This window comes from Leopardus geoffroyi, chromosome B3 (genome assembly GCF_018350155.1).
Source record: "Leopardus geoffroyi isolate Oge1 chromosome B3, O.geoffroyi_Oge1_pat1.0, whole genome shotgun sequence".
Classification (NCBI taxonomy): domain Eukaryota; kingdom Metazoa; phylum Chordata; class Mammalia; order Carnivora; family Felidae; genus Leopardus; species Leopardus geoffroyi.
Genome location: NC_059337.1, coordinates 95178650 through 95198100, shown reverse-complemented (window position 1 = coordinate 95198100; position 19451 = coordinate 95178650). Strand labels below are relative to the sequence as shown.

At 34.3% G+C, this 19451-nt stretch overlaps 1 protein-coding gene across 2 annotated transcripts in view; it reads left to right on the top strand.

The window, feature by feature from the left end:
• Positions 1–19451, top strand: part of MDGA2 (MAM domain containing glycosylphosphatidylinositol anchor 2) — an 865051-nt gene that overhangs the window by 761578 nt on the left and 84022 nt on the right. For both annotated transcript variants that reach the window (XR_006704997.1, XM_045450889.1), the window contains exon 10: positions 7238–7386. Coding sequence is in view for 1 of the 2 variants with exons in the window: in XM_045450889.1 (XP_045306845.1) it covers positions 7238–7386 (149 nt within the window). In the remaining variant the exon portion in view is untranslated. The remainder of the gene's footprint in view (positions 1–7237; positions 7387–19451) is intronic.

Genomic DNA, 19451 nt, shown 5'->3' with positions numbered 1-19451 from the left:
AGGTAACACAGATTAGTATATTGATTCTTTAAAAAAAATTTCCCTTTGACTTCATAGAATTAAACTTTTTGGTCCTCTTTCTTATGCCTCCATTTTTAAGATATTAACTTTTACATAGTTTTGAATCAAAACAATAAGCTTTCAGAAGGATAGGATACCAAGAGGTAATGTATCTCTTTACTCTTCTTCCAGGATGAGATGCATACAGTCATTTTCCATCTCAGTTGTAGACTCTAGTGTCCAGTCCAGTCCAGTGCACATTGAAAATTTAGGAGTTTACCCATAGTATCCAGTCAGAGGACAAATGTTAATTGGGTGTTTATCTGTAATGAGTTTTGACTTCATCCACCTTTCTTCATTTCTCAAATTATGTTTTTGGGGTTTTTGTTTGTTTTTTAACAACATCTTCTTGCTGGTCTCCTACTCAGGGCTTTTCACTTATCTACTCCACTCTCTTCTTTCCTACCAATTATAGTTAAAAACTATAAAGTGGATTTGTATCCTATTCCTGATTTAAAACTTAGAAAAATCTCCATTTCTTTTTTTTAATTTTTTAAGTTTATTTTAGTTATTTTGAGAGAGAGAGAGAGAGAGAGAGAGAGCGAGAGAGCGAGCGCATCCCAAGAAGGTTCCACACTGTCAGTGCAGAGCCTGACACTAGGCTGGATCTCACACCATGAGATCATAACCTGAGCAGAAACCAAGAGTTGAACACTTAACTGACTGAGCCTCACAGGCACCCCAGAAAAATCTCCATTTCTATAGAATCATTTATTTTTCTTTTCTTTTTTCTTTTCTTTCCTTTTTAATATGGCTCAAGATTCACTAATTTGAAGACAAGACATTTATGGTTCCAACAATTGCATATTCTTTCTTCTATCCTGTGGAGGAATGACAGAGCTACATAGATTTTTGCTGTCTGTCTAATAAACTGGCCTCAGTCTTAGCCGGCTTCTGAGTCTGAACACAATGTGATTTGACTGTGTTTGTTAGCTTCTACTAAAAATGCATACAGGCACAGAGCTGTGATTCTTCTGATATTTAGAAGTCTTATTTGTTTGTTTGTTTGTTTGTTTAAATCAGTACATCATCAGTGTTTTAAGTTTCCCATGAATCTCTGTAGCCACTTTTCTTATGATAAATACACATTTAAAACATATTAATATTTTTATTATTTTTGATACTTTGCTAGTGTATCTCTTATGAAATTCCTTGATTATTATCATTTTGATTATTAATTTAGTTTTCACTCAATTCATTGATTTCACTGAGTTCTTTTCACTCTGGGAAGTGATAATTAGTAGGTACATATAAAATCTTTTCTCCTACTTAAGTGAGTCCTGATTAAAATAATTAGAGAATAATTGGGCTATATGGTAAGTATCAAACATCTTATTATATCAAACAAGGCACTTCATAGGTTAGCACTGACCTATTCTTCCTGTCTTATTCGAGTACATGACTGTGTCAGCTGCTATATGACAGCTGATGATATCATCCCTATTCATCAAAAGTGCAGAGTTTGTAGGAAAGACGGGCATTGCATGCTTGTTATACCAGATCCTGTGATAGTTCTAAAATATTATCTATAATATAGTCCTTTTTCGCTGCCAAGGGCCATGCTTTATTGCTTCTCTTCTTTATCCCTTCGTAAGCCACCCTTGTCTGTCCAAACAATTTCTTCTTTAAGATCTATAAAGGTGTTGGGGCGCCTGGGTGGCGCAGTCGGTTAAGCGTCCGACTTCAGCCAGGTCACGATCTCGCGGTCCGTGAGTTCAAGCCCCGCGTGGGGCTCTGGGCTGATGGCTCAGAGCCTGGAGCCTGTTTCCGATTCTGTCTCCCTCTCTCTCTGCCCCTCCCCCGTTCATGCTCTGTCTCTCTCTGTCCCAAAAATAAATAAACGTTGAAAAAAAAATTAAAAAAAAAAAAAAAGGTGTCAAATACGCCCCCTGTGAAGCCTACCTTTGTTCCCAGTAGGGAATATTAGTTATTCTTTCATAGAAGGCCCCATAGTATTGGTTTATCATCCTCTATTGTAATTCTTCAATGGTCTTGGGCATACTTATTTATAAATTCTATTATGTGTTTCTATTTATCTATAGGCTAATTCAGCTGTTTATTGGTTTTCTTAGTCATTCATAGTCGAACGTCTTCTTGTTAGTAATGTTGTATTCTGAATTCATATCCATTGAGGTTTAATTAGGATAAATTCTCTGTAGTCTAAATTGAGAATATGTCTTCCAAAAATAACTTGGTATTGGATTTACTCAAGCACTCCAGTGGTATCACTGGCCAACGATGATTTAATATATATATTTAATGATTATGGGGCGCCTGGGTGGCTGTCGGTTAAGCGTCCGACTTCAGCTCAGGTCATGATCTCAAAGTTTGTGAGTTCAAGCCCCGTGTTGGGCTCTGTGCGGATGGCTCAGAGCCTGGAGCCTCCTTCAGATTCTGTGTCTCCTCTTCTCTCTGCCCAGCTCATGTGCGCTCTTGCTCTCTCAGTAATAAAATAAAAGTTAAAAATTAGGGGCGCCTGGGTGGCGCAGTCGGTTAAGCGTCCGACTTCAGCCAGGCCACGATCTCGCGGTCCGTGAGTTCGAGCCCCGCGTCAGGCTCTGGGCTGATGGCTCAGAGCCTGGAGCCTGTTTCCGATTCTGTGTCTCCCTCTCTCTCTGCCCCTCCCCCGTTCATGCTCTGTCTCTCTCTGTCCCAAAAATAAACGTCGAAAAAAAATTTAAAAAAATTAATATATATATTTAAAGATTAAATGATGATTTAATATAATTTTTTTGTCATCTTCCTTTGCTGGTGAAGGGAAACTATTTTCTAGTAACCCTATGTCTGAGATAACTATCTTTACTGCTATGGAAAGTGACATGTTATAGCTTCTTACTAGATCTTCAACTTTTAGCTTATGCATAAAATCATATTTTGAAATACCAGTTTAATCACTTTTCAAAAGTTATTTGCCGGAGAGTAAATGTATTTTATACAAATTCTATTTAAAATTGTGAACAATTAAATATTTTATCTATGTATATTTTAAGAATATTTTAAAATTTACAATCTATGAACATAATGTATCTAAAAAGTATCTGCTAGTTTAGATAATGAACTAGGTCATTTAGTCTAAAAAGATTTAAACTGGGACAACGTTGCATAAAAATAAAACTAGAATATAAAAGAGAAAGGAAATTTCTTGGCATGCTTGCTAGAAGGAGAAAAAAAATGCCCACAGAATAAAAAAGAAAAAAAAAATGTTATGAATTCTTTCTGTGTTCAACCAGCAGATGTCATGTTTGGTTGTCAGAGTCTAGGATTATTATAAGGGTATTTCTTTAGTATTATGGTGAGCTTCTTACAAATGACTGTATAAATATTTAATATGATTGGCTCTGAAATCAGAGAAGAAATGTGTGTGTATGTCACTTTAAAAAATTATTTCTCTAAATGAAATAGAAAGCATTTTATTCAATAAAATTTATACAAAAGAGATTTAGTACAAAATATGTTCTGAAACATAAGCATAATATCTATATTTAACTGTAACTCGCCAAGATTTCTTGTCAATAATTATTTATTACTATTCAATATTGTGCACCCTCTAAAAACTTTTTCATCATTTTTAATGTTTATTTACTTTTAAGAGAGAGAGAGGGAGAGGGAGGGGCAGAGAGAGAGAGGGAGACACAGAATCTGAAGCAGGCTCCAGGCTCTGAGCTATCAGCACAGAGCCCAACGCGGGGCTCAAACTCACGAACTGTGAGACTGTGACCTGAGCCTAAGTCAGACACTCAACCAACTGAGCCACCCAGGCACCCCAAAAACCTTTTTCATCTTTAATTCTAAGGTTGTGCAGTTTAACTAAAATTTAAAAAGTAAAAACATAAAACTTCTAATTAAAATAAAACTTTCTCTATTTTTTTAATTTCACAAATCAAAGTCAAAATTTGTAATGGAACCTTTTTTATTTGATTTTTTATTTATATCAACTTTCATACATCATCACCATTTCTTTGTTCCTAAATCTCTTTATTGTCATATGAGATATTGGAACAGATCATTTCTAAATTATTTTCTAATCTGATTGTCCATGAAAGATGACTGCATATTATGTTACTCACAATAATACAGATATATCAATGCAAATAAAATATTTTTGAAAATATTCTGGAAAGCCTTTATAATATTCTGCAATTAAATATACAGATGATGGAATTTTACACTGAAATTTGGATCTATTTGGAGTGTTAGATGATCTTGAAAATAGATCTTGATTAATTCATATTATTCATAGGATCATGAGGATTTTCTTAATTTCAAAGTCTAACTGCTTCAATAACCTTAAAAGTATTTATTTAGGTAAACAATGAGTTCTAGAATTATGGCTATTTGCATTTATGACAGACAGCCTGTTACCCTCCTGGTACTAAACAAAAAACAGGATTATATTACAGACAATAGAAACATGCAATGGAATCTGTAAATTACTATGATTTCTACAGTTAAAGTAATACAATAAACAGCAGGCACATGTTTCATAGCACCCAATAGATCTGCGACTCAGTGGTACTTTAAGGGCCACCTTGTGGCTAGTCACCATCTCAGACCTGCTAAATGATTAGTAGGTATTGATTAAATACCTCTAGCAAAGAGAAAATAAATCAATGATGTAGATCATTCCATATTCAGAAAGGATTGGGAGAACATTTCTACATCAAAATGTGTTTCCTTTTAATAGCTACCTGCTGGTATTCATCTTATTTCATAGATCTGTTAAAATTTGTCTGATCTTTCTCTGTGATAGAATTTCAACTCTTAGAAAACTGCATTTGCCCTTTTTTGAGAGATTTTTTTTTCCTTTTCTATGCTAAACAGCCACAGGTTGCGAGTCTACTCTGTGTACTCATTCCATTTGAATGTGTCCTTCATTTTATAAATAGTGATGCTTAGAACTAAATTTAGTACCGCTGCATTTCCCCCTTGGTTAAAAAACAAAAGCACCCCCCCTCCAAAAAAAAAAAAACCTACTGAGACTATTACTTTATTAATTAAATCATCACTAGTCTCTAATGAAAACACTCCAGGTTTGCATTACTTACTTAAGCAGCTCACTTGCTTCATTTTTACGTTTTGGATGCTTACTTTTAATCAAAACCCCTAGCTCTTTAAGCTACTACTAAATGCACGTCCTCAATAACATTTTGAGAAATTTGGTCTCAAATAAAAGTTGCCAGTGACATTTTGGGTATTGATTTCTTCATTCAGAGCATTATTTTCCACCTAGATTTTGCCCTTCAGTCTTGCGAACAATAAATTTGTGCTATCACTTAGTAATAGGTAAAAATACCATAAAAAGATAAAAGAAGCAATAAAGTGAATGTGATGGCTCTTTTCTAGAGAGTTCTTTCTATGCAGGAGACCTCCTTTTTAATTCATTTCCAATTCAACTGAATGAATATTCACGGAACATTTTTTTAAGTCACAGAATATTGATGTGGGAGGCTTTTCCAAATGTTACTAAAATTCAGATATTTGATTCCATGTAATTTTGCTGGTAAAAGTATCAAAAACCTAATTCAGCTCACCCGATGCTATTTTTTCCTGGTGAACATCTCTGGGGTAATAGAGACTATCACTTCTCTTCTTAGTGGGCAAAACCCATTTTTTAACTATCCTTTAGAAATGTTTATGGGCCAGAGAGCCTGGGTGGCTCAGTCAGTTAAGTGTCCAACTTTGGCTTACGTCATGATCTCAAAGTTTATGAGTTTGAGCCCTGCGACGGACTCTGTTGCTGACAGCCCAGAGCCTGGAGCCTGCTTCATATTCTGTGTCTCCCTCTCTCTCTTTGCCCCTTCTCCACTCACTCTCTATCTCTCTCTCTCAAAAATAAATAAACATTAAAAAAATTTTTTTACAGGCCAGCTCTTCTGCAACGATTAGATGATAGATGAGTAGTGATGAAGAAATATGAAAAACCAGGTAATAGAAGTTCCCACAGAAAGAAACCCAGGAGGAAAAACCCAGGAGGACATTTAATGTTTAATTTTTATAAAATAAAAAACAGAAAAGATGTTGAATGAGGGATAATAAATGTACAACTTATTAACTCATCATTCAGTAGGAATTGCAAAGTTATTTGAAAAGTCTAAGAAAATGTTAGTATTTTCTATGAGGACAGAGGCCATACTTCGTTCATTGTGTCCCTAATGCTTAGTATACTACATGGCATTTAATAGGCTCTCCTTTAATGTTGTTGATGTAATAAATAAATACATTATCGGTAAAAAAAATGAAGTATGAAAAAATCTGTTTTTCAGAATATCAGGAGTTGGATCTATCATTCCAAGTGGTCTGTACATTTTTCAACTTGGAACTTGGACAAAAAAACAAGATGGTTTATATATGTTATATACACTCTATGCACTTCAGATATTCTTAAAATCTAAATAAAAGCCTCTTTGTTATTGGCCCAAGTTCTTATGTCACTGTGTTGTTTGGGCAATTTCAAATTTACTGACCAAACACAATATAAACACAGATTTTCATTTTTACTAATTTGTTTTGACAGAATTGATCATTCACTTGCTGAAATACTACTTTTGACTTCTTGGATGCCACAATTTTTATTTTCCTCCTGTTGACTGGTTTATTCCTTCTCACACTTTGTCAGGGTTATCTTCTCTCATCATTCTTAATGCTGGATTGCTCCAGGGTTAGGCCTTAGTCGCCTTCTCTATCTGTTCACAACCCCTTGGTAACCTCATCAATCTCATGGCTTTCAATTTAAAATCTATCTATATGCGTATGGTTAGCAAGAGTATATAGCTCTAATCCTGGCCCCTTCCTGAATTCGAGACTAGTATATCCCACTTGATGACTCCATTTGTATCATTTAAACTGTTCAAAAGTAACATTCTGAAGTTCTGCCCCCAAATTTGATCCTTCCATGGGTTTTCATCTCAGTCGATGGAAACTCCATTCTTCCTTGGACCAAAAACTTGTAGTTGTCCTTGATTCTTCTCTTCCTCTCATGCTCTTCATCTAATCAGCAAGGAAATCTTCCTGTATCTATGCTCAGAATTCTCCAGACAGTTGATTAGATTTTAATAATGTGACTTTTCAAGTAGAAGAATTACTCATGGCACACATGGTAGAATGTGGTAAGAGGATCAAAAAGAATATGCATGTTTAATGTGCCATCATTAAATTTAAGCACTCTTTCTATTTTTAGGAAAGGCCTATGCTCCAGAATTCTATTATGATACCTACAATCCTGTGTGGCAGAACAGACACCGTGTTTATTCTTACAGTCTACAGTGGACACAAATGAATCCTGATGCAGTAGATCGGATTGTTGCATACCGGTTGGGTATTAGGCAGGTGAGAAAGAAATTTATTCAGTGACTTTTTTTTCTCTCTTTGTGGTTCTCTGTGAAGACCTTGTTATTATGATTTATTGCTCTAAATTTTTAATCATTTTGCATAAATTCCAGAATATATTTTTCCATATGAAAGATAATTGTGCTTTACATAGAATTGTTTGGAATTATTTACAAATGTTTGGATTAACTTTTGCATTTTCTGCTGTGACCGCAGACATTCTAAAGTGATATCCTTTGAGCCTTCTGAAATCCTTCATCACTAGATATGCTATAGAAATTACACTGTATCACTGCTATGAAAGAAACTTATTTAAGATGTGCTTACACTTACCTATAATGCATAATTCTTTGTCTTGTTTCCTAAGGAGTTAGAAGTCTTAGTTATTTTTACACTAAAGGTTTCAAAGTACATAGAGAGGATGTTTTAAGAGTGAATTTAATATATTGGAAGGATAGAAATATTTTAGTAAAATGAGAAAAAACAATCAAGTATGTTTTCCTAAAGTAGCTAAAGATTATGGGCTATGTGAAAATAAATATTTTCAAGTGAACCATTGTTAAACCAAATAATCCCTTGTTGGTGTAAATGACATTTTTGAAATTTAAGTGTGGGTCTTTACATTGATTCCTGTTACATAGTATATTATCTGGAGTGACTGTTTCAACATAACAAAACATTTTTGAAGAGTTATTTGATGACTATATAATCTATTAGCTTTCCCTCACAACTTTATATTATCCTCAGACTTGTAAAGTGTTATTCCACTTCCTTGATGAAATAACAGAATAGCATTTTGAGTTTCCACAGCAGAAAGGACAAAGTTTGCTTGGAGAAGATTGATCAACCATCATTAATCCCCTCAGTTGTATTATCATAAAACCAGTGTTTTTCTACCTTGTTCACAAAGTTATAATAAAAGACTATGTAAGATACATTATTCAAATTAAGACATATTGTGAGTTGAATATTCATGTCTTTCCTGTCTAATCTAATCTAAATGAAAAAAATAAAAGAATCTTTTTTCTAGTAAATACATCCTGGCATTTGAAAATTGCCACTTTCTTGTCTAAGTATTCATAGGTCGCTGATAGAGCAGACAGCAGGGTATCATTGAGAAAGTTTATTATTCCCCTTTTGCTTCAGTCCCTAAGGAAATCTGAGTAAATCCCAAACCTATATTGAAATTGTTTGCTCTACTCATTCTAATGTGATGACAATTTTCCTTAATAAAGAAAATATAAACAAGAAAGATTAGCAGTTCTTTTTCCTTCAACTGGTGGACTTTTTTTTCTTTTTTTTTTTTTTCTTAAGCTAATATTTTTAGATCTTTCATATTTACAGCATCTTAGGGCATTCTTGACTTTAGACATGTCAATTCATTTTCTGAGTCCTTACCACTTGATTTGGTCATTCACATTCATCTTTCATTATCTGTATTTTGAGATATCTAAGAACCGAATACAAATTGTTATTTGTAAAATTGTTATTTTCCTTAGGTGTCTTTTCCTTTTTTTCTGGTTAGAACTTTATTTGCAATGATAAAGTCAGAATTTCATCTTTAGTTTCTTACTTTCTTCTTCAGATGTATTTTCTTACGGTATCTGGGTAATGGCCCATTGCTCCTGTAAACTGAAGGGCTGCCTATTTTGGGTCTGCAGAATTTACCCAACTCTGCTCATCATTACCTTCCTTTACTCTCCTGTCTCTCAAAACCTCCATTCCCAATGTCTCCACTGTGTATGCAGCTACCTTCTAAGTCAGATTTAACAGAAAAGCAGTTACCATTAGAGCCGTTCCTCCCAAATTGATTTGAGCAGAATCAGATTTCCTTCTAAGAGGGATCCAACTAATTGAAGCCCTTCCTTCTGTCCACATCTTGTACTCATTATTAATAAACTACTTTCTGTATTATGTTTCACAATGATCGCTACCCTATTTTCCAATGGCAGTTTCTCTTCAGATTTTCCTCTCCTACATTAGCATCTCCTATAAATTCTTATTTTTACATATCTGGATCATAGAACTAGTATATAACTCTCTGATGTGCACTGATACACATTTCCTAGTCACTGTGGTGTTCCTTGTGAACAAATTAGACAATTTCCCCCTACTCTGCTACTCTAGAATAAATTAAGAGTGTATATGTGTGTATAAATTTCCTCTATGTTTTTTTTCAAATTATGCATTCCAGACATATCTGGCTTCCAATTCTAGCCAATCTAGCCTCATCATTTTTTAACTATATAACCTGGAGCAGATTTCTGAACATACCTATACCTAGATTCCTACCCTGTAAATTGAATATAATGATACCTTTCGGGCAATTGGATGTGGAGTGGAATGCATTCCACACTTGCCTCACAGGCCAGCTTCCCTTGTGCAGGGCATTCCTTACATAAACATCTGTTGGAGTTCTCACATTCAGTTACCAGAATTGTGTAAGGAGTTAAAACAAAAAGGGGGCATTTTATGACCTTAACATGTCTACTATTTTTTAGTTGCATTCGGTATACTGTATATCCTAGGCCTAAGTATTATTCCAAACCATGATTTTCACGAAGTAATTTCTAGACAATTTTGTCCCTTTGTCTTATTTTCATTTCAAACTTGTCTTCCATAATATCCATTTTACTGATTCACATTTTTCTCTTCCACCTTGAGTCTTAGTTTAAAGCCTTCTTGATCAGATCAGTAAGTCTGCTGCTAATACTATTCTTTCCAAGTTTGTGAGATTCATGCCATCTACTACAGGAAAACGTATTTCTGATGTTATGAGCCATAGTCTGGGAAAGGCATTCTAGATATAATGAAAGTGATACAGTACTTTTAAGAATATCCCCTGCTTAATAAAAGGAAACAAAGATATTAATGTAAAATATGGTTATTTTTCTATATTGTCTTAGAAAATTTAGATTTCTTCTTTCATTGACATGTACATTTAGGTATTAACATTTTTAAAGACACAGATACCAGCATTTTTAACAGAAATCACTCTTGCATTCTGATCTGATGATCACTGTAATAAAGATTTTATATTACATACAAATGGCCTTTTTCATCCCCCAAGCTATCACAGAATCTTGAATCAAGAGCTTTTGAATATAATCAATATAACTTGCATGATTTTGAAATAAACACTGCTAGGAATGTAACCTCAACGAAATGGATTTTATAAATGGATTAAAATGGCTTAAAAATGGGTTTTTTTTCCCTAATAACTAACATTTATACCTTTGATTATGAGACCAGTTTTTCCTCGAGGGATTATTAATAATTTATGTCACATATTTCCTGTTTTTTTAAGACTTATTTCTTTGGGGGCTCCTGGGTGGCTCAGTCGGTTAAGCGTCCGACTTTGGCTCAGGTAATGATCTCACAGTCCCTGAGTTCGAGCCCCGTGTCAGGCTCTGTGCTGACAGCTCAGAGCCTGGAGCCTGCTTCGGATTCTGTGTTTCCCTCTCTCTTTGCCCCTCCCCTGCTCATGCTCTGTCTCTCTCTTTCTCAAAAATAAATCAAAAAATTAAAAAAAAAAAGACTTATTTCTTTGGCCAGTATTTTTATTTTGAGCATATATATCTAAATAATTTCTTCTACCCACAAAATATGTAGGTTATCTAGTGCAGAGCACCTCCCCTTTTATATCAAACATATTATGTAATACATTTCTGTATTAGATGAAGTCTGTAAAACAAATCTGATTCTTAAAAAATAATGGCAAATTCAATTCTAGAGAGCCCTACTTTGTTGTTAAGCCAGAAACTGTTAGAAACCTTGTTACCTATTATTAAATTCAGGTGATAAAATCACTGCTGTGTTATTAAACCCACAACTCGATAGAGTTGGTGAGCTGAACTTGGCATTTCTGTAGCTTTCTGGTAAATGGATGATTACTTCAATTAAATTATTTAGTCTATATTTAAATATGATGAAAATTCCCTTCGAATTTGAGTATTGGCTTATATACTTTTCTTAGAAGTTGCTGCGGTGTATTTGAGAAAAAAAGAACACTGGTGTTCTGGAATCACTGCTTTAAGAGACTTAAAAAGAGAACAGATACATCATATGAAGTTAAAAAATGTAATATGTGGGAAAAAAATTTTCTTAAAACCTTAATATCTTTAATTTATACCTTTTAGGCTCAGCTAAGCAATTGTTTAATCTCCTTAGACAGCTACTAGCCCCACAATTATTTGCTTCATTTGTTGCTTAACAGGAAAGAGAAAAGGTTATTTGAATGTCTGCTTCCTTGGTATCTAAGGAATTAAGGAACAAGCAAAACTGTTTCTAAGTTATCTGAAGGTACCATAAACATCGTTTGGCCGCATTTGAAACACACACAGCTATAGTTTTAATAATAAAGGATTGTGAAGTTTTATGCAGTTTCTTTTTTATACTCTGTCATAGAGATGCACAATGAATGTGGCTTTTTGACTGTCATCCTTGGAAAGTAGGATGTTTTATTGAATAAAATGAAATGCCTCTGTTCTTTTTAAGTTATGATATATTAGGGGCACTTGGGTGGCTCAGTCGGTGGAGTTTCTGACTTTGGCTCAGGTCACGATCTCACACTCTGTGAGTTCGAGTCCCGCATTGGGCTCTGTGTTGACAGCTCAGAGCCGGTAGCCTGCTTCGGATTCTATGTCTCCCTCTCTCTCTGACCCTCCCCTGTTCATGCTCTGTCTCAAAAATAAATAAACATTAAAATTTTTTTAAGTTATGATATATTATAATGCTTAGAATTATCATCTTCATTTGACCACTCAGTCAATAAAATTTTAAGTAAGTTAACCCTATGGCGATTACCAGGAGTTCAAAAAAGAAGCATTGCCCTCAGTGTCTTGTTAAAGTGAGCTATAATAGGACTGCGTACAAAATGCCATAGAAACAAGTCTAAAAGCAATCAGTACTGCAAAGTAGTATGGGTAAGAGATGTGATCACCAAGTTAGAGACTTGTTTATTAGTTTTTGTAGATTTATACTCAATTTTTTTCATAAATGGTAATCACTAATATAGACTAATCAAGAAATAACTAATTATGAATATACTTTTTGGTATAATTATTACATGAATTTATTATAAATTTAATTTTACTCTTTATACATGTGACCATAAAACTGAGCTATAGTGTATTTTTCCTTACATTTAAAACATTTTTGTTATTTTGTTAAATAATTTATTGCTTATTGTTGTTTACTTAAGTTTTAATATTATACTATATCATAGCAGTTAAAAAGTTTTAATGTATGGGGGCACCTGGATGGCTCAGTTAGTTGGGCACCTGACTTCTCAGGTCGTAATCTCATGGCTTGTGAGTTCAAGCCCCACATCAGGCTCTGTGCTGACAGCTCAAAGCCTGGAGCCTGCTTTGGATTCTCTGTCTCCCTCTCTCTCTGCCCTACTCCTCCACTCATGTTCTGTCTCTCTCTCAAAAATAAATATTATTTTTTTTTAATTTATAAATGTTTTATATACACAAATGACCATATGTATGACCATTGTGGTTATTAATATTGCTAAGTACCTCATTTAATGTATTGATAGAAACAGAAAAATTTAAGGAGCATGGAGTATAATTGATCATGGGAAATGACTTTTTGTACTTTAGCAACTCGTGTAAAGAAGTACTGGCAGTCTACAGATGCTGAAGTAAAATGATAGAATAAGACAGAATGAGATTAATGTGTATGATTGACTTAAGCCAATTGGACAGATTTTGTTGAGAGAGATGTTTGGAGGAACCATTTGACATAGGTTGACATTTCATACTGGCCCAGGGAAATCTGTGGAGAATTGATAGATAATGTGGATCCACTGTATAGTCTTAAGTCGTGAATAAAATGACATGTTCTATAGATTAATCTGATCATATCATACATAGTATATTAAATTATATTATAATAGAGGCAGAGAAGAAAATTAGGAACATTTGAAGTAAGGTTGAGTAAGATTTACATTAGAGTAGTGAAAGGGGAGAGAGAAAAATTGAATTAAGAAAATGTTGAAATGGGCAGAACTTGAATATTGATTTAATTTGTGAGAAACAGTTTTTAAAAGTACAATGACCTTTGTTTTCTGCCATTTACTTCAATCTCTTTAGTGAATGTTCTGGAAATCATCAAGTATATAGATGAAGAAGAGAGCAGGCAATGGAGAGAAAGGTAGAGAAGCCATTTTGTTAATGGTCTCTTTGGCTCTGGAAAAGAAATAAGCCATATGCCAGTTCATAAAAAGTGGCTATCTCCATCTTCCAAATGAAAGATACCACACATATATTCTTCATTCATTCCATAAATACTAACTTCACAATTTATTTTTTAGGAGGAATAAATAGGATACATTTGAAAGACCTGGACAAGCCAAAGGCCTTTTCTGTGAAAGCCTTTGCAAAATAGGGTTATGTTGTCTTGGAAAATTCCAACTATTTCCTGAAGAGTTTTTCTGAGTCTGTGGCCCTTTGTACATATTTCATTTTGTGTAGTAATACTACTCAGAAAAATTAATGAAAATTTTCCTTTTACTTGACCCTGAGTGAGATAGAAAATGAGCAACCTCGAAGAGACTTTTGGAGTGAAAGATTGTTAAATTATTGATAAAAATAAGATATTGAATCAAAGTTTGCAAGAATGCTCAGATTTTTAAGTTGAACTTGTTAAATTTGAGTGGTAGTAAACATAAAACAAAAAAAGGTAGCCTGGGCAGGAATGTGCTACTAGAATTTGAGTGCACAATTCTCCTTGAAAATATAAATTTATAGACCAGAAGCATTAGACCTGAGAACTGAAGATAGCAAAAATGTAGAGACATAAACTTACTGCATTAAGACAGTGAGGATAGAAGTTCCAGTGAAAAAAGAAATAACTAAGAGGTAGAAAAATCTACTATATCATGGAGACTAAGGGAAAGGTATGTGAATACATGCCTGAAAAGAGGGGGGGGGGGGGGTTGTATTCATACATTGAAATAAATTTTAAAAGTTTAAAAAGGCCTAAAGTTTAAAAATACCAGATACTGACAAACCAGTGTTGCTTTTTTATTTAAGGTGAGCAATTAAGAGGGGAATGGAAAAAATAAATGTAGATAGGTTTAATATTATTTCAAGGTCAAGTGTTAAAAAATCTAATTGAGCTGAACCTATCTTGGCTGTCCATTTGAATCAGTATTTTGTTAAGAGGAAAACAGAAGACTCATATATTTCTTTGGATAAGAACACTTCTTACACGTCTAAATTGTATCTTTTGTAGTCTGTAAATAAGTGGTTTATGGGTTCCAAGAATTTGCTCCCAAAGTAACTGTCCAAAAGACGTATATATGTTATATTCTGTGCTATTATATATTATAACATTATATTATATTATATATATATTATAGTATATATATAATATACTATATATTCATGGTCTTAAATGACTAGGACTGTAGAGTTCACCGGAAAACAGTCATTCATTCAACTACTTTTAAGTGAAAAAAATATCAAAACTTAAAATGGAGAATGAAGTTTGGATTAAGAATCCTTTTTAAATTAAGCTTTTTATTTTAATTACAGTATAGTCAATATACAGTATTAGTTTAGTTTTAGGTGTATAATGTAGTGATTCAACACTTCTGTGCATTACTTAATGCTCTACCCTTAATCCCATCACATATTTCACCCATTCCCCACCAACCTCCCCTCTGATAACCATCAGTTTCATGAGCTTGTTCTCTATAGTTAAGAATCTGTTTCTTGGTTTATCTCTCTCTCTTTTTTTTTCTTTGTTCATTTGTTTTTTTCCCTTAAATTTCACAAATGAGTGAAATCATACAGTATTTGTCTTTCTCTGACTGACTTATTTTGCTTAGCATTATGCTCTCTAGCTCCATCCATGTTGTTGCAAATGGCAAGATTTCAATCTTTTTTTATGGCCAAGTAATATTCTATTGCACATATATCCACTTCTTTTTTATCCACTCATCTATTGGTAGACACTTGGCTTCATTTTCCTTTTTTGAGGCTTCAACACTATGCAAGTTGTTTGTTTCAATTTAGATTTACTTATTGATGTATAGTTTATATTTGTACTCTATGTACTATGTCTATTAATAAACTGAACACACTGGTTTCTTTGTGTTATAGCAGTTGCTCTCAAATTTGAGTGTACATCAGAATCACCTATAGTGCTTCATAAAACAGTTTCTGCACCCCACTTCGACAGGTTCTGGTTTAGTGAGTCTGGGGTATGGCCCAAGTATTTGTATTTTTAACAACTTCCTGTGTGAACTTGATAAAGCTGTATCAGGGCCATACTTTGGAACCATTCTGTATTGAAGGGACTAAGATCAGATTCCATTTTCATCTTTTGACATTTTCTCATAATAGCATTCCTATATGATCTCAGTATTTAAAAAGTGTGTAAATGCTGTTTAAGCACAGTGCTTGGCATATGCTGCTCAACACCATTTTTGGAATTAATGATTTTGAAATTTACATGTTATAATGAGTAAATTATAAGGGGTACAATGAGTTCCAACCAGAGAGGTATCCTTTTGTTATGCCTGAATTGATGCATTTCCAAGACCAGTGATTATTAACATATTCTCAGTCTACCATTAATCTTCAAGATGTATCTGGTATACTGAGAACTTAAATGCAAATATTTTCCTTAGTTCTTCTGGGCAAGATATGCACAGTTCCTTAGGCTTATTTTGTATATATTTTTAAAGATTTTTTAAAAAGAAACCTATAAATGGAGTATTAAAAGTTAACTTACTTATGGTATGTGTAAACTAAAATTTGCATTTGATAGTTTTCTAATGACTGACTCTGTGCCTCATCAAGGAATGTTACTACTTCAAAACACTATTATAACTTCTAAGTGATCATTTTACCATCAATTTATCTTTATCATTTTCAGTTTAATTCTTCACATTTCTTAAGTTGTCTGAAAATGTGGATCGTATATATTTTTACACTTACTTTCATGACATAAAACTTAACTAAAGTAGCTGGAAGAATATTTACCTTTGATGAATGCTGAATATGAAAGATTTCAAAAAAATTACATTAACTACAGTCGTACAGTTGCTTGATACTGGATTGTCAGATACTCCAAGTTTCTGTTCTCTGTTTTAAAAAGTTCAAACAAGAAATGAAAACAATCATAACGTGTTTAGTGGACTCCAAGTTCTGAAAACCATTTATGAAAAGATAGAGCAAGAAGTTGAGAAAAATTTGAAGGCAATAGTTTGAATAGAACAGGAATGACTTATTCCTACCAGTTGTTCTTTTTTTTTCAATTTTTTAAATTTACATCCAGATGAGTTAGCATATAGTGCAACAATGATTTCAGGAGTAGATTCCTTAGTGCCCCTTACCCATTTAACCCATCGCCCCTCCCATAGCCCCTCCAGTAACCCTCTGTTTGTTCTCTATATTTAAGAGTCTCTTCTGTTTTGTCCCTCTCCGTTTTATATTTTTGTTTCCCTTCCCTTATCCTCATCTGTTTTGTCTCTTAAAGTCCTCATATGAGTGAAGTCATATTATTTTTGCCTTTCTCTGACTGACTAATTTTACTTAGCATAATACCCTCCAGTTCCATCCATGTAGTTGCAAATGGCAACATTTCATTCTTTTTGATTGTCTAGTAATACTCCATTGTATGGGTATGTGTGTGTGTATATACATACATATATATATATATATATATATATATATATCACTTCTTCTTTATCCATTCATCCATCAATGGATATTTGGACTCTTTCCATACTTTGGCTATTGTTGATGGTGCTGCTATAAACATGGGGGTGCATGTGTCCCTTCAAAACAGGACACCTGTATCCCTTGGATAAATGCCTAGTAGTGCTATTGTTGGGTCGTAGGGTAATTCTATTTTGAGGGGTTCTTTTTGAGGAAGCTCCATACTGTTTTCCAGAGTGGCTGCACCAGCTTGCATTCCCACCAACAATGCAAAAGAGATCCTCTTTCTCCATATCCTCGCCAACATCTGTTGTTGCCTGAGTTGTTAATGTTAGCTATTTTGACAGGAGTAAGGTGGTATCTCATTGTGGTTTTGATTTCTATTTCCCTGATGATGAATGATGTTGAGCATTTTTTCATGTGTCGGTTGGCCATCTGGATGTCTTCTTTGGAGAAGTGTCTATTCGTGTCTTTTGCCCATTTCTTCACTGGATTATTTGTTTTTTGGGTGTTGAGTTTGATAAGTTCTTTATGGATTTTGGATACTAACCCTTTATCTGATATGTTGTTTACAAATATCTTCTCCCATTCTGTCAGTTGCCTTTTAGTTTTGCTGATTGTTTCCTTTGCTGTGCATGAGCTTTTTCTTTTGATGAGGTCCCAATAGTTCATTTTTTGCTTTTGTTTCCCTTGCCTCTGGAGGTGTTGAGTAAGAAGTTGCCGCGGCCAATATCAAAGAGGTTTTTGCCTACCTTCTCCTCAAGGATTTTGATGGCTTCCTGTCTTACACTGAGGTCTTTCATTCATTTTGAGTTTATTTTTGTATATGGTGTAAGAAAGTGGTCCAGGTTCATTCTTCTGCATGTCGCTGTCCAGTTTTCCCAGCACCACTTGCTGAAGAGACTGTCTTTATTGTATTGGATATTCTTTCCTTCTTTGTCAAAGATTAGTTGGCCATATGTTCGTGGGTCCATTTCTGGGTTCTCTGTTCTGTTCCATTGATCTGAGTGTCAGTTTTTGTGCCAGTAACATACTTTTTTTTTCATACTGTCTTGATGATTACAGCTTTGTAGTATAGCTTGAAGTCTAGGATTGTGATGCCTCCTGCGTTAGTTTTCTTTTTAAAGAATGCTTTGGCTATTGGGGGTCTTTTCTGGTTCCATAAAAATTTTAGGATTGTTTGTTCTAGTTCTGTGAAGAATGCTGGTGTTATTTTGGTAGGGATTGCATTGAATATGTAGATTGCTTTGGGTAGTATCGACATTTTAACAATATTTGTTCTTCCTATCCAGGAGCATGGAATCTTTTTTCCTTGGTGTGTGTGTGTGTGTGTGTGTGTGTGTGTGTGTGTGTGTCTTCAATTTTTTCATAAACTTTCTATAATTTTCAGTGTATGGATTTTTCATCTCTTTGTTTAGATTTATTCCTAGGTATTTTATGGGTTTTGTTGCAACTGTAAATGGGATCGATTCCTTGATTTCCTTTCTGTCACTTCATTGTTGGTGAATAGGAATGCAACCGAATGCTGTGTGTTGGTTCTATATCTTGCAACTTTGCTGAATTCATGAATTAGTTCTAGCAGTTTTTTGGTGGAATCTTTTGGGTTTTTCATATAGAGTATCATGTCATCTTCAAAGAGTGAAAGTTTGACCTCCTCCTGGCTGATTTGGATGCCGTTTATTTATTTGTGTCATCTGACTGCAGAGGTTAAGACTTCCAATACTGTGTTGAATAACAGTGGTGAGAGTGGACATCCCTGTCTTATTCCTGACCTTAGGGGGAAAGTCTCAGTTTTTCCCCATTGAGGATTATATTAGCGTTGGGTCATTCTTATATGGCTTTTATGATCTCGAGTTATGCTCCTTCATTCCCTACCTTCTTGAGGGTTTTTATCAAGAAAGGATGTTGTATTTTGCCAAATGCTTTCTCTGCATCTTTTGAGAGGATCCTATGGTTCTTGTCCTTTCTTTTATTGATGTGATGAATCACGTTAATTGTTTTGCGGATATTGAACTAGCCCTGCATCCCGGGTATAAATCCCACTTGGTTGTGGTGAATAATTTTTTTAATGTATTGTTGGATCCAGTTGGCTAGTATCTTGTTGAGGATTTTTGCATCCATGTTCATCAGGGAAATTGGTCTATAGTTCTCCTATATAGTGGGGTCTCTGTCTGGTTTTGGAATCAAGGTAATGCTGGCTTCCTAGAAAGAGTTTGGAAGTTTTCTTTCCATTTGTATTTTTTGGAACACCTTCAAGAGAATAGGTGTTAACTCTTCCATAAATGTTTGGTAGAATTCCCCTGGAAAGCCATCTGTCCCTGGACTCTTGTTTTTTGGCAGGTTTTTGATCACTAAGTCAATTTCCTTCCTGGTTATGGGTCTGTA